This window comes from Cherax quadricarinatus, chromosome 72 (assembly GCF_038502225.1).
Source record: "Cherax quadricarinatus isolate ZL_2023a chromosome 72, ASM3850222v1, whole genome shotgun sequence".
NCBI classification, from domain to species: domain Eukaryota; kingdom Metazoa; phylum Arthropoda; class Malacostraca; order Decapoda; family Parastacidae; genus Cherax; species Cherax quadricarinatus.
In genome coordinates this window covers 12,325,545-12,341,392 of record NC_091363.1, presented here as the reverse complement: position 1 = coordinate 12,341,392, position 15,848 = coordinate 12,325,545, and the positions used below count along the sequence as shown (strand labels likewise).

At 39.8% G+C, this 15,848-nt stretch overlaps 1 protein-coding gene across 1 annotated transcript; it reads right to left on the bottom strand.

Annotated features, from left to right (window-relative positions):
- Window positions 1–7,131: 7,131 nt before the first annotated feature.
- LOC138854849 (uncharacterized) lies at window positions 7,132–8,278 on the bottom strand. Its single transcript, XM_070100203.1, has 2 exons — window positions 7,901–8,278; window positions 7,132–7,773 (listed from the first exon to the last, which is right to left on the bottom strand). Exons 1-2 carry the CDS (start codon window positions 8,255–8,257, stop codon window positions 7,531–7,533), a joined length of 600 nt encoding a protein of 199 aa, XP_069956304.1. The 5' UTR covers window positions 8,258–8,278; the 3' UTR covers window positions 7,132–7,530.
- Between the last annotated feature and the right edge of the window lie 7,570 nt (window positions 8,279–15,848).

The window sequence follows — 15,848 nt, the reverse complement described above, 5'->3', positions numbered from 1 at the left end:
TGTCTCAGCCGATATGCTTGGAACTATGCTCACCCCGTGATCCTTCTCTTTCAGGGAGGTTTACAAACATTGTCCCCTGAGGCTGTACACGTTTACAGAAGTCTTTGTCCTTTACGATTTCCATAACATTGCATTTGCTGGTGTTTATTATTTGTGTTGTGCAAGAAATTAATGTGTTTATAAGAACATAAGAACATAAGAACGAAGGAACACTGCAGCAGGTCTACTGGCCCATGCGAGGCAGGTCCAAGTCTCCTACCGGCTTAAGCCAATGCACCCAACCTAGTCAGGTCAGGTCACATTGACTTAAGGGAGGAACACGGCAACCGACCTGGTAGCACAAGCTATCAGGTCCAACTCACACCCACCCACACCCACTCATGTATTTATCCAACCTATTTTTAAAGCTACACAACGTTCTGGCCTCTATAACGGTACTCGGGAGTTTGTTCCACTCATCCACAACTCTATTACCAAACCAGTACTTTCCTATATCCTTCCTGAATCTGAATTTTTCCAACTTAAAACCATTGCTGCGAGTCCTGTCTAGGCTAGATATTTTCAGCACACTATTTACATCCCCTTTATTTATTCCTGTCTTCCATTTATACACCTCAGTCATATCCCCCCTAATTCTACGTCTTTCTAGAGAGAGCAGATTCAGGGCCCTTAGTCTATCCTCATAGGGAAGGTTTCTGATACATGGGATCAACTTTGTTATCCTCCATTGTACATTTTCCAGAGCATTTATATCCATTCTGTAATACGGTGACCAAAGCTGTGCAGCATAATCTAAATGAGGCCTAACCAAGGAAGTATAGAGTTGAAGAACAACCTGAGGACTCCTATTATTTATGCTTCTTGATATGAAGCCAAGGATTCTATTAGCTTTATTGCGAACACTTATGCACTGTTGTCTTGGTTTCAGATTACTGCTAACCAGAACTCCTAAATCTTTTTCGCAATCCGTAATATTAAGATCTAGATTATTTAGTTTAAATGTGGCATGGTTATTGTCCTGTCCAACATTTAGAACTTTGCATTTGACTATATTAAACTGCATCTGCCACTTCTCCGACCACTGCATCAATCTATTCAAATCTTCCTGGAGTGCTCTAATGTCCTCATCAGAATGAATTCGACGGCCTATTTTGGTGCCATCGGCAAACTTGCTGATGTCGCTCTTTATGCCCTCATCTATGTCGTTTATGTAGATTGTGAACAGCAGGGGGCCCAACACTGACCCCTGTGGAACACCGCTCGTGACGCTTCCCCACTCTGATTTCTCCCTATTTATGCTAACTCTCTGCTGCCTATTTGTCAACCATGCCTCTATCCAGGAAAAAATTTCTCCTCCTATTCCATGTGCCTTAATTTTCCTCAATAGTCTCTGATGTGGGACCCTGTCAAAAGCCTTACTGAAGTCCATATACACAATATCATATTCATTACTATGATCTACCTCCTCAAATACCTTAGTGAAAAAAGTTAATAAATTCGTAAGGCAGGAACGCCCCCTTTGTAAAACCATGCTGAGATTCGTTGATTAATTTATGCTTTTCAAGGTGGCTACGAACTGCCTCTGCAATTATTGATTCCATAAATTTTCCCACTATGGAGGTTAGGCTTACTGGTCTATAGTTCGAAGCTAAGGACCTGTCACCTGCTTTGAAAATAGGCATCACATTTGCCATTTTCCACTTATCTGGCACCATGCCAGTTTGTAGTGATATGTTGAAAAGATTAGCCAAAGGTTTGCTAAGCTCCTCTTTACATTCCTTTAGAACCCTTGCATACAGTTCATCAGGGCCTGGGGATTTGTTAGGTTTTAATTTATCTATTTGCCTAAGGACCATGTCACTTGTGACCCTAATCGTGCACAGTTTATTATCGTCTTGTTCTACATAATTTATCATTTCTGGAATATCGCTGGTATCCTCCTGTGTAAAAACTGAGAGGAAGTATGTGTTAAAAATTCTACACATATCCTTATCACTGTCAGTGAGCTGACCTGAGGAACTTTTGAGTGGGCCTATCTTGTCCCTGATCTTACTTCTGTATACCTGAAAGAATCCTTTTCTGTTAGTCTTCGATTCTCTTGCAATTTTAACCTCATAATCTCTTTTTGCTTTTCTAATTCCCTTTTTTCTCTCTTTAACTGAATATATCGATTTCTTAATTGCCCCTCTCCTCTTTTGATTTGCCTATATATGCCTCTCTTTTGACCAATCATATATTTTAATCTATTGTTCATCCATTTAGGATCATTTTTGTTTGATCTGATTTCCCCATTTGGAACATAATTTGACTGAGCAGCTAGAACTATGCCCTGGAAAGCGTCATATCGGCAACCATCACCACCTACCTGACCCTTAGTCAGGTCATTCCAGTTCAGCCCACCTAAGTAATTTTTCAGTCCTATGAAATCAGCCAAGCGAAAGTCAGGGACAGAGACTTGATTGCCATTATTAGGGGAATTCCATGATATATTAAAACTGAGTGATTTGTGATCACTTTCCCCAAGCTCATCATTAACCTCAAGATTATTAATTAGTGTTTCCCTACTGGCAAGAACCAAGTCAAGCAGGTTATTTCCCCTAGTTGGCTCTGTCACAAACTGTTTTAAAAAACAATCCTGGATCGTATCAAGAAAGTCACCTGACTCTAAATTTCCTGTCAAATTACTCCAGTCAATCTGTCTATAGTTGAAATCTCCCATTAGCACAACATTTTCGTATGTAGATGCCTTACGAATTTCGTCCCATAGAAGTTTACTGCACTCCCTATCAAGATTTGGGGCCCTGTAAATCACACCCAAAATTAATTTTTCTCGGCCCTCGAGAAGCTGTAACCAAACAGATTCAGTGGCTGACGCTTCTAATTTTATATCTTGTCTAACACAACAATTTAAATTGTCTCTGACGTACATCGTTACTCCACCACCCTTCCTGTTGACCCTGTCAGTGTGGAATAATTTATAGCCTTGTATGTGACATTCAGAGGGCATCTCTCTATCTTTCAGATTGAGCCAGGTCTCTGTTATAGCAATAATATCTATGTTTCCTGCACTTGCAATTAATCTTAGCTCATCTATCTTATTTCTTACACTCCTGCTATTAGTATAGTAAACCTTAAGGGAGCTAGTCCCTTGCTGCCCTCTGCTGTCCCCCTTTGTTTGCTGACCTGATCTATTGTCTTTATTTATAACTTTATGCTGAATGCCTTTTATACATTTACTGTTTCCAGCCCTAGTGTTGCAACCTGACTGTTTTCTATTATTATGCTATTAATGTTGATCAATTCATAATTAAGTATTTTGGAAAATATTTGGTTTAACTTGAATATATGATTAAAAACTGTTAACTAAGATAAAATGAGAATAAAGAAGAAGAAAAGACGAAGAAGAAAAGACGAAGATTGAAAAGAAGAAAAAATTAAAGAAATAATTTCACTCACTTTAAGTGGAGAGCTAAATCCTTATGGACAATTCAGCGGCGCTATCAAGTTGTACACGACCAGTACAAAACAAAAGTAAATAAAAAAAAGAATGAAAAGGAAGAAATAAAATAGAAAAAATATTAAGGGAATATGCAAAATAGAGAAATAAGACTAAAATATTATATAAAAAAGAAAAATACAGTAAAAAAAATACAAGAAAATAACAGTAATATATAGATGAAAATAACTAGAAAAAACACGAAGTTAATTCAGGAGAATGTATGCGAAGAGAAGCACAACTACATAAGTTACAGCAACACAAACAGAAGCACAACTACATAAGTCACAGCAACACAAACAGAAGCACAACTACATAAGTCACAGCAACACAAACAGAAGCACAACTACATAAGTTACAGCAACACAAACAGAAGCACAACTACGTAAGTTACAGCAACACAAACAGAAGCACAACTACGTAAGTTACAGCAACACAAACAGAAGCACAACTACGTAAGTTACAGCAACACAAACAGAAGCACAACTACGTAAGTTACAGCAACACAAACAGAAGCACAACTACGTAAGTTACAGCAACACAAACAGAAGCACAACTACGTAAGTTACAGCAACACAAACAGAAGCACAACTACGTAAGTTACAGCAACACAAACAGAAGCACAACTACGTAAGTTACAGCAACACAAACAGAAGCACAACTACGTAAGTTACAGCAACACAAACAGAAGCACAACTACGTAAGTTACAGCAACACAAACAGAAGCACAACTACGTAAGTTACAGCAACACAAACAGAAGCACAACTACGTAAGTTACAGCAACACAAACAGAAGCACAACTACGTAAGTTACAGCAACACAAACAGAAGCACAACTACGTAAGTTACAGCAACACAAACAGAAGCACAACTACGTAAGTTACAGCAACACAAACAGAAGCACAACTACGTAAGTTACAGCAACACAAACAGAAGCACAACTACGTAAGTTACAGCAACACAAACAGAAGCACAACTACGTAAGTTACAGCAACACAAACAGAAGCACAACTACGTAAGTTACAGCAACACAAACAGAAGCACAACTACGTAAGTTACAGCAACACAAACAGAAGCACAACTACGTAAGTTACAGCAACACAAACAGAAGCACAACTACGTAAGTTACAGCAACACAAACAGAAGCACAACTACGTAAGTTACAGCAACACAAACAGAAGCACAACTACGTAAGTTACAGCAACACAAACAGAAGCACAACTACATGAGTTACAGCAACACAAACAGAAGCACAGCAACATAAGTTACAACAACACAAACAGAAGCACAACTACATGAGTTACAGCAACACAAACAGAAGCACAGCAACATAAGTTACAGCAACACAAACAGAAGCACAACTACATAAGTCACAGCAACACAAACAAGAGCACAACAACATAAGTTACAGCAACAAAAACAGAAGCACAACTACATAAGTCACAGCAACACAAACAAGAGCACAACAACATAAGTTACAGCAACACAAACAGAAGCACAACTACATAAGTTACAGCAACACAAACAGAAGCACAACTACATAAGTTACAGCAACACAAACAGAAGCACAACTACATAAGTTACAGCAACACAAACAGAAGCACAACTACATAAGTTACAGCAACACAAACAGAAGCACAACTACATAAGTTACAGCAACACAAACAGAAGCACAACTACGTAAGTTACAGCAACACAAACAGAAGCACAACTACGTAAGTTACAGCAACACAAACAGAAGCACAACTACGTAAGTTACAGCAACACAAACAGAAGCACAACTACAAAAGTTACAGCAACACAAACAGAAGCACAACTACATAAGTTACAACAACACAAACAGAAGCACAATTACGTAAGTTACAGCAACACAAACCGAAGCACAACTACATAAGTTACAGCAACACAAACAGAAGCACAACTACGTAAGTTACAACAACACAAACCGAAGCACAACTACATAAGCTGCAGCAACACAAACCGAAGCACAACTACATAAGTTACAGCAACACAAACCGAAGCACAACTACATAAGTTACAGCAACACAAACCGAAGCACAACAACATAAGTTACAGAGACACAAACAGAAGCACAACTACGTAAGTTACAGTAACACAAACAGAAGCACAACAACATAAGTTACAGCAACACAAACAGAAGCACAACAACATAAGTTACAGCAACACAAACAGAAGCACAACTACATAAGTTACAGCAACACAAACAGAAGCACAACAACATAAGTTACAGCAACACAAACAGAAGCACAACAACATAAGTTACAGCAACACAAACAGAAGCACAACTACATAAGTTACAGCAACACAAACAGAAGCACAACAACATAAGTTACAGCAACACAAACAGAAGCACAACTACATAAGTTACAGAAACACAAACAGAAGCACAACTACGTAAGTTACAGCAACACAAACAGAAGCACAACTACATAAGTTACAGCAACACAAACAGAAGCACAACAACATAAGTTACAACAACACAAACAGAAGCACAACTACGTAAGTTACAGCAACACAAACAGAAGCACATCAACATAAGTTACAACAACACAAACAGAAGCACAACTACATAAGTTACAACAACACAAACAGAAGCACAACTACATAAGTTACAGCAACACAAACAGAAGCACAACTACGTAAGTTACAGCAACACAAACAGAAGCACAACAACATAAGTTACAACAACACAAACCGAAGCACAACTACGTAAGTTACAACAACACAAACCGAAGCACAACTACGTAAGTTACAACAACACAAACCGAAGCACAACTACATAAGCTGCAGCAACACAAACCGAAGCACAACTACATAAGTTACAACAACACAAACCGAAGCACAACTACATAAGCTGCAGCAACACAAACCGAAGCACAACTACATAAGTTACAGCAACACAAACCGAAGCACAACAACATAAGTTACAACAACACAATCAGAAACACAACTACATAAGTTACAGCAACACAAACCGAAGCACAACAACATAAGTTACAACAACACAATCAGAAACACAACTACGTAAGTTACAACAACACAAACAGAAGCACAACTACATAAGTTACAACAACACAAACAGAAGCACAACTACATAAGTTACAACAACACAAACAGAAGCACAACTACATAAGTTACAACAACACAAACAGAAGCACAACTACATAAGTTACAACAACACAATCAGAAACACAACTACATAAGTTACAACAACACAAACAGAAGCACAACTACATAAGTTACAGCAATACAAACAGAAGCACAACTACATAAGTTACAACAACACAAACAAATCACATCCTACATAAGTTCCAGCAACACAATGCTTAAGTCATTTTCAATTTCTAACAAGTTCTCTTAGCAACTATGTTGGACTTTCTCTTCCGTCTACTCACGTAAAATTTACATCAATAATGATGAGCTACTCTCGTTATCAAATTATTCAATGTAATTGTGACTGAGAAACATTAGAGTGCTAATAACCTAAATCTCTTTTATTAGTTTCAACGGTTCAAACATGTTGTTACACAAAGTTGAATCAGTGTTGTTAGACAAAGATTAAACAGTGTTGTTAGACAAAGTTGAAACAGTTTTACAAGGAGATATACACGAAATTCTTAAGTATATTGCTTTATTATTTATACATTTATTTTTAATATATTATTGCTGTGAATAATGTTGATGGGGTAAGGAACTGCTACTTGGAAGGAAAGGAGCTGCAGATGCTGTCTACAATAGAAGTGTGAAAAAAACCTAAAGTGAATAAAAATTAAGAATTATTTTACATGTTATCGTAAAGCAGAGTTCAAAGCGGTATTTATTTATGCTCATAAATTAAATCTATAAAATCAAGGTAATAAAATACTTTTAACTAGCTAATGGTCTATTATAGGAGTAGCCCTCTTACTCCTCCTGAGAGTTTACTCAGGCAAAGAACTTGAAGGCAGGAGTTGGTGTGCTCTAGGACTGAAGTGTGGTGTGACCCTCGTAGGTCACCTGGAGTTAGTACTGAGTTACCCGTAAACTGGAGTTGGTGTGTAGTAAGGCTGGGGTGTGGTGTGACCCTCGTAGGTCACCTGGGGCACGTAGCCCGAGTCACCGTTGACAGTGTAGGTCACCCTCTCCAGACGGCCGTCAGGAAGCAACACGTAGTAGGAGCCCTGCGTGTCGGCACCATCACGAGTCTCCTGGTGACCGTAGTCGTTGCCAGAGGCGTCGTCTTTCACTTGCCAGGTGAAGTTGTAATGAGCAGGAGCCTGCAATAATAACAAAATTAATATCTGAGTATCTCACAGGAGAGACCAGCCTGGCTCAAAAGTATACTAATTTTATGGTAGTATTGGTCACTTCTTCAAAGGATAGCCAGAGATGTATAATACTCGCCTCATGAGTAGGGACACCGTAGATGGGAGTGGGTGTTGAGGGACGGTATGTTGGTCTTGGTGTTGGAGGGCGGTATGTTGGTCCATGTGTTGGAGGGCGGTATGTTGGTCCTGGTGTTGGAGGGCGGTATGTTGGTCCATGTGTTGGAGGGCGGTATGTTGGTCCTGGTGTTGTTGGGTAGTATGTAGGTGGGGGTGAAGGACGGTATGTTGGTTGTGTAGGGTATGTGGTAGGGGGGCCGTAGGTAGGTCCTGGGATATAGGGGGCATATGTAGGATCAGGGATAGGGTAGTTGTAGGTATGGGGTGGGTTAGATCGATAGGGCGGAGGAGGTTCAGGGCTGGATAAAGCGACCATCACGAGACAGGCGACGAGCACAACCTGTCAAGCGTTTACCATGTTAATACAGTTATAAAGTAGTTTTTTGTTACTTATGTTAATTTACTCATTTATTAAAAAATATACTAAGTTTTAAACCAGACAAACGCTCACAGCAGACACGTACACACACATACAAGGACACAGACACAAACACACACACACTACATAGAAGAGTACATAGGTTCATAATGTTTAGGGGTTCAAGGAATGCGTGGAGTGAAGGAGATTCTGATGGTAAGAGGAAATCAGAAGTGAGGTTCTAGGAACTTTATGGTGAAAACAAGAACCTTCATCTTCAACTTTCTCTGGATGCATAAAAATCTAGAACTCGCTCTAATAATAGGATAACAAGGAATAACTATAGTCGGAAAATCTGATTTTTCTACAATAGCTGAATCAGGAGTATCTTGTTATTATATAAATAATACGCTCAAGAACAAAATACCTTTTACAACGCTACAACAAAGACTACCACTCTACCTTGAAAGACATTCTTGGTGAGGAGGATGAGACGAACTGATGCTGTGTTAGCATTCAAACTGTTTATATACTGCTGGACGTTCCCGTTGCTGGTGACGCTACTTCTTGCCCGTCCCCTCCCTCCCTTCCCAAGGGAATAAAAACCTGGGCCAAGGTTTATTTATGAGTATTTATGTTGTCTGTATACTTTTTCCAGTATTCGTTCATGACTGTTTATGTGGTTATCATCTGCTGTCAACTAACGAGAGCATTTCCAGTACATTCAGTCTTTCGTCACAACTTATGTTTCTTTGATCTAAGATCTATAGGACTCATATCGTTGGACATCCTTTAAGTGCAATGAGAAGACTTCACACTAACTGTGAATATTTCACTTCTGATAAAAAGTGAATTGTTTTTCAGTCACTAACCATATATAACTGAAAGTTATTTGGATGGCAATCTGAAAAAAACATGACTTACTAAGTGCAGTGTTTCAGTCATCTTCTGGTGATAATGCATTACTTAAAATTACTCCAAGATTCCCTATTACATCCCATTATTTCAGCATTTATTTACACCGTAAATATCCTCAGTGTTGGTAATTATCACTTTTCTTCTGTCCCATTTCTTGACATTCAGTTATCTACGTTAAATTTCTTCATATATTTTCTCTCCACATGTTCAAGTTTTCCTTCTTTTCGAATAGTGATCACATTTTATAAAAAAAATTTGAAAATGGTTTTTGCATCAATAAAACATAGACATTTAATTATTTTATTTATTCTGGCAAATCATTTGTACAAACCAGAAACATTATTAACGGTTCCAATGATTCTTGTAGGACATCAATAGTAGAATATCACCATGTTTTTTTCTCAGTAAGATTGATCATAATTTTCTTCCTTATTTGTTCATCCATTGCAATAATTCGCTATTTATTTCTTGGTTTTCTGAATATCCTGATTAATTATTCAGAAACATTTCTATGTAAAGAATTTTTATAAACCAAATAAATACATTCTGGTTGTTTTCTTCAGCGGCTTAAAATGTTGAAATAGAATCAAACTTGACCTGACGCTGTGTACACTGATACCTGGTTTTTGATAAGTAGTTATTTTCAGTTGCTCTTAAGGATTTTTCCAGATATTTTTGCCATGATTTTTGTCAGTTTGAAGGAACTTTATTTCCACTTTTCTTTAAAAACTGACAAAATCTTTTTCCCACTGTCCTGGTGTTCATATTTAATAGAGACGTACGTGTACTCACCTAATTGTACTCACCTAATTGTGGTTGCAGGGGTCGATACTCAGCTCCTGGCCCCGCCTCTTCACTGATCGCTACTGGGTCCTCTCTCTGCTTCCTGAGCTTTGTCATGCCTCTTCTTAAAACTATGTATGGTTCCTGCCTCCACTACTTCACTTCCTAACGTCCCTGTGACTCGTCTGAGTCTTCAGCTTCCAGTTGTGACCCCTTGTCCCTGTGTCCCCTCTCTGGAACATCCTATCTCTGTCCACCTTGTCTATTCCCCGCAGTATCTTGTATGTCGTTATCATGTCTCCCCTGACCCTTCTGTCCTCCAGTGTCGTCAGTCCGATTTCCCTTAACCTTTCCTCGTACGACATTCCCTTGAGCTCTGGGACTAGCCTTGTTGCAAACCTTTGTACTTTCTCTAACTTCTTGACGTGCTTGACCAGGTGTGGGTTCCAGACTGGTGCTGCATACTCCAGTATGGACCTAACATACACAGTGTACAGTGTCTTGAACGATTCCTTATTAAGGTATCGGAACGCTATTCTCAGGTTTGCCAGGCGCCCGTATGCTGCAGCAGTTATTTGGTTGATGTGTGCCTCCGGTGATGTGTTCGGTGTTATGGTCACCCCAAGGTCTTTCTCCCTGAGTGAGGTCTGTAGTCTTTGTCCACCTAGCGTATACTCTGTCTGCGGTCTTCTTTGCCCCTCCCCAATCTTCATGACTTCGCATTTCTCTGGATTGAATTCGAGAAGCCAGTTACTGGACCACATGTCCAGCCTGTCCAGGTCTCTTTGCAGTCCTGCCTCATCCTCGTCCGATTTAATTCTTCTCATCAACTTCACGTCATCTGCGAACAGGGACACTTCAGAGTGTATTCCTTCCATCATGTCGTTCACATATATCAAAAACAGCACTGGTCCTAGAACTGACCCCTGTGGGACCCCGCTCGTAACAGGCGCCCACTGTGATACGTGTGATACGTGCGTGTGTGTGTGTTTGTGTGTGTGTGTGTGTGTGTGTGTGTGTGTGTGTGTGTGTGTGTGTGTGTGTGTGTGTGTGTGTGTGTGTGTTTGTGTGTGCGTGTGCTCACCTGGTTGTGCTCACCTAGTTGTGGTTACAGGGGTCTAGTCACAGCTCCTGGCTCCGCCTCTTCACTGGCTGCTACTAGGGCACTCTTCCTGCCTCGTGAGCTTTATCATACCTCTTCTTTATGCTGCTTATGGTGTTCACAGTTAAGTAATAGAGGCGTGTGTGCGGGATGGGGGTCGAGTGCGAGTGCTTCCCTGAGTATGTCAGTTCAATTCTTTAACCAGAGGTTTGGTAAGATGGATAAGGAAGAAGGATGGATAAAGATGGAATGTGGAGGAGGGGAAGGTGGGGGGTTTAGGAGAGGGGGAAGGGAAGGTGGGGGTTAAGGAGAGAGGGAAGGGAAGGTGGGGGTCAAGGAGAGGGGAAGGGGTTTGAGGAGAGGAGGAGGGGAAGGTGGGGTTGAGGAGAGGAGGAGGGGAAGGTGGGGTTGAAGAGAGAAGGAGGGGGAGGTGGGGGTCGAGGAGAGGAGGAGGGGAAGGGGGGGTTGAAGAGAGGCGGAGGGGAAGGTGGGGGTCGAGGAGAGGAGGAGGGGAAGGGAGGGTTGAAGAGAGGGGGGGGGGGGTAGGGGTAGGTGGGGGGTCGAGGAGAGGAGGAGGGGAAGGGAGGGTTGAAGAGAGGGGGAGGGGTAGGTGGAGGTCGAGGAGAGGAGGAGGGGAAGGGAGGGTTGAAGAGAGGGGGAGGGGTAGGGGTAGGTGGGGGGTCGAGGAGAGGAGGAGGGGAAGGGAGGGTGGAAGAGAGGGGGAGGGGTAGGTGGTGGTCGAGGAGAGGAGGAGGGGAAGGGAGGGTTGAATAGAGGGGGAGGGGTAGGGGTAGGTGGGGGGTCGAGGAGAGGAGGAGGGGAAGGGAGGGTTGAAGAGAGGGGGAGGGGTAGGTGGGGGTCGAGGAGAGGAGGAGGGGAAGGGAGGGTTGAAGAGAGGGGGAGGGGTAGGGGTAGGTGGGGGGTCGAGGAGAGGAGGAGGGGAAGGGAGGGTTGAAGAGAGGGGGAGGGGTAGGTGGGGGTCGAGGAGAGGAGGAGGGGAAGGGAGGGTTGAAGAGAGGGGGAGGGGTAGGGGTAGGTGGGGGGTCGAGGAGAGGAGGAGGGGAAGGGAGAGTTGAAGAGAGGGGGGTAATAAGGGTAAGTTTGGACACCCACTTTGTAGTATATCGTATTTACAATGAACTTTTTCAGAAATTCAATAAAACTTTTAACAATGACAGAATCATTGTTGTAAATATTTGACGATGTTGGTTCCAATGTTATCAATAAATAATTTGCAAACATTTTAATATTTTAATCAGCTGGAAATTGTAAATAGTTATCGAAGGCTCATCATTAGTGTTTAATTGAAGTGAACATTATGGGAAGTCATGTTGGAAAAGTTCAGAAGTTCATTATCAACTTGAAAAACTTAGAATTTATTGTACGAATAACTAAAACAAACTTCACATTCCAATGTCATGTATTTTTAAATAGAAAGTTGTTAGCGGCATCACAGAATAATTGTGGTGATGTCTCCGGGTAAATGTAACAAAATACAGCTTCGAGCCTTGAAATTATTCTGTTTATCATGTTTGTTTACGTAAACGAGATGAATGTTAATCCTCTCGATAATTTACACCAACTTAGACAAGGTAATATAACCAGAGGTCTGCCACGTTAACTGCTTCACCTCCTCATTTTCCTCCTCAGATCAGACAAATAAATGTATTTTATCTTTTTTTCCCTTATATGGAAAATTGTGGGACCTATAGCCTCGAAGAAGTGGATAAAAGGCCTCAAGGAAAAATAATTGAATTTCTTCCTGAAGCCATTTGAATATTCCACTTTCCCTAAGAGTCCATCTTTTTTTATATGCTTAAAATTATATGCTTAAAATTATATGCTTAAAATTTTATATGCTTAAATTTTCGTTTGTTTTGATTAATTTATTGTGCAAAATTCTAAATTTTAATTTCAAATTAACTTTTTTCATAGAGTGAGAATGTTACCATGAACTCTAACAGCAGCATAAAGACAACAGCTTTTTCAGGAAAGTTTTCAGATGCTAATGATATGCGATCATTACCATTTGATAAAAGACAGCACAATAAGTGTCAGGGGCCCAAGACTGTTCAACTGCTTCCAAACATACATAAGGGAGATTACCAATTGATCCCTGACTGTCTCCAAGAAGGCACTGGACAGGCACCTGAAGTTAGTACCTGTGGTTCGTACGTCGGGTTGCGTGCGGCCAATAGTAACAGCCTCGTTGATCAGGCCCTGATGCAACATGAGGCATGGTCACAGACCGGGCCGCGGGGACGTTGACCCCCGAAACCCTCTCCAGGTACACTGCATAACAGAGAGTCTTGAAAGATTCCCATCCAGCAGCCATGATAACTTTTTGTGAAGCAGTCATGGACTGTTGGATTAGCTCTCGTAAGACCACCTAAAAACGAGTTCGTTCCTCATTTCTCCACTGAATTCTTACATTCGTTTTATTTATTATTATTATTATTAAAGATTCGCCGGTATTCTCCCGGCCCGGGCCTTTTCCAAGTGGTGGCCCGGCCATGGATCCCTCTTTAGGGAGTATCTGAGACCTAAGTCTCCCATGGGAGGAGGCACAACTACCTCCTCATCTTTGGGACTAACTGTCCACAGACCTAGCCACAAGCTAGGCCTCTCTGGTCTGCCATCCCCGCCCCATGAGGCCATATATATATATATATATATATACATATATATATATATATATATATATATATATATATATATATATATATATATATATATAAGATTATTAAATAATCATCTTTTATTAACTTCAAGTCAAAAAAATATCCTCGAGAAACGCAGTTTCCTACCTATACTGTAGTATAAAAAAAAAAAACACTATGGGAAAAAATCGTGCTCTAGGGCGTTCCACATCCCATCATTGTTCTGTCATCAGATATTTAAGTAAATACCAGTCATCATGAAGTTGATAGTGTGTGTCATCACTAAGGAATTAATTAGTGAGAGTTATGAAGTCTTGTGAACAACGATGATTCCAGGATTCGTATCATTCGTTTACACATAGATAGTTTACATACTTTTCTATCTTAAAGATTAGTGTATTCTGGTTATTTTATGGTACTACAGATTGTCTTTCAAATTAACGAAGTACTTTACAGACTCTTTAAACAATTAGTCTCCAAATATAATTAAATACTATCAAGAAGTCTTATTTTTATTGCTGCTGTTGGAGTGACAAATTTTATTCTTTCAAATATCTTCCGTCTTTCGTAATATGAATTTATTGCACTTAATGCTTTTTAAATATCAGGAATAGTAAATTACATTTCACTGTTGCACATTTATTTACATAGCTTTCTTGAATAAGTTGTAATATATAACATAATATCAAAGTCACAGTTCAATTAACCATACACAGGAGCTGCAGTGTAGGTCTGGTGTGTTGGGTGCTGGGCCTGGCCCTGGTAAGTCACTTCAGCCACGAAACCAGAGTCACCATTAACAGTGTAGACTACATTTTCAACACGACCATCGGGAAGAAGCACGTGATAAGAGCCATGGGTGTTGTCGCCGTCACGAGACTCTTGTTGACCGTAGTCGTTACCTGACTGGTCGTCTTTGACGGTCCAGTTGAAGTCGTACTGAGCAGGAGCCTTAAAAAAGAAGTGTTATGTTTTCTGTGCTGGATATTGTTTCCTTGGAAATAGCCAGGATAATGACATAAATTATTATCATGCTGATGTTAAGCTTTTTTTTTTTAAATATAGCTTCTAAAATATATAGAAAATCTTGTCCAATTTGAACGATAATTACCTGAGGACCAGGAACGCCGTATGTTGGGGTAGGTGACGTATAGGTGGGATGAGACTGAGGGTGGGACATCGTCCCTGCTACAAAAAGTGCCACTAAAACAACCTGCCAAAGTTCGTAATTTTAAATAAAAAATCCTTTTCATTATATTAAGAACTTTTAGAGAAATTTATATTAATGAAAAAGACGACGAGTTTAAAAATTTAGACAGCAAAATTGCAAGTATTATTGCCAGAAAAATCGCCAGCACCTCATATTATTTTATTCTTTGTCACTGTAAGAGATGTGAGTTTAATAATACTCTGTAGACTGAAATATTAATACGTTACACATGGGTACAGTAAATATAACACTATCACTATACCTTGAGAAACATGTTTAGTGACTAAGTGGGATGAGACTGATGCTTCGGCATGAATACAGTGACTTACATACCAGGAGCCTCACTCCAAGTTCATGACGTCACAACCTTGACAGTTACTTGTGTCGTCCCCAATACAATTATATTTTAACTCTGCTGCATTTTCTTAGAATAACAAAATAATAAATAACAAAAGTAATAATTAAAATAATATTGTAATTTTTCTTATTAATTTTATTAATATCGAATACAGAGCTTTGAAAAAGTAACTTTAATATTATGCATTATCATAAGTTTAGGGATATATTTATTCGTATAACCAGAAATGATTATAAATGTGACCATAATTTTTAAAGGGGTGGATCGGTAAACCAGCGGAAGGCCTCAGTCAGATGACCAAAAAATCTAAAGGCGGGTCATCATCTGACTAAGATCCGTGTCAGGAAACACTTGTCCTGTTTTCTGACGAACCTTACCTAACCTAATCTAATTATTCTTATATCAGGTTCACATATCAGTATCATCTGTGCTTTTAATAATATCTTTGATGATATTAATCTTCAGAGTAAATCGGAAATATCACATGAACTTTATTTTTTATTTTTTTTCCACAAGTA

Coding starts and splice junctions, on each gene's coding strand:
- LOC138854849 (XM_070100203.1), bottom strand. CDS start 8,257: ATGGTCGCTTTATCCAGCCCTGAACCTCCTCCGCCCTATCGATCTAAC. Junction 7,774..7,900: donor ACGGTGTCCCTACTCATGAG/GCGAGTATTATA, acceptor TTATTATTGCAG/GCTCCTGCTCATTACAACTT.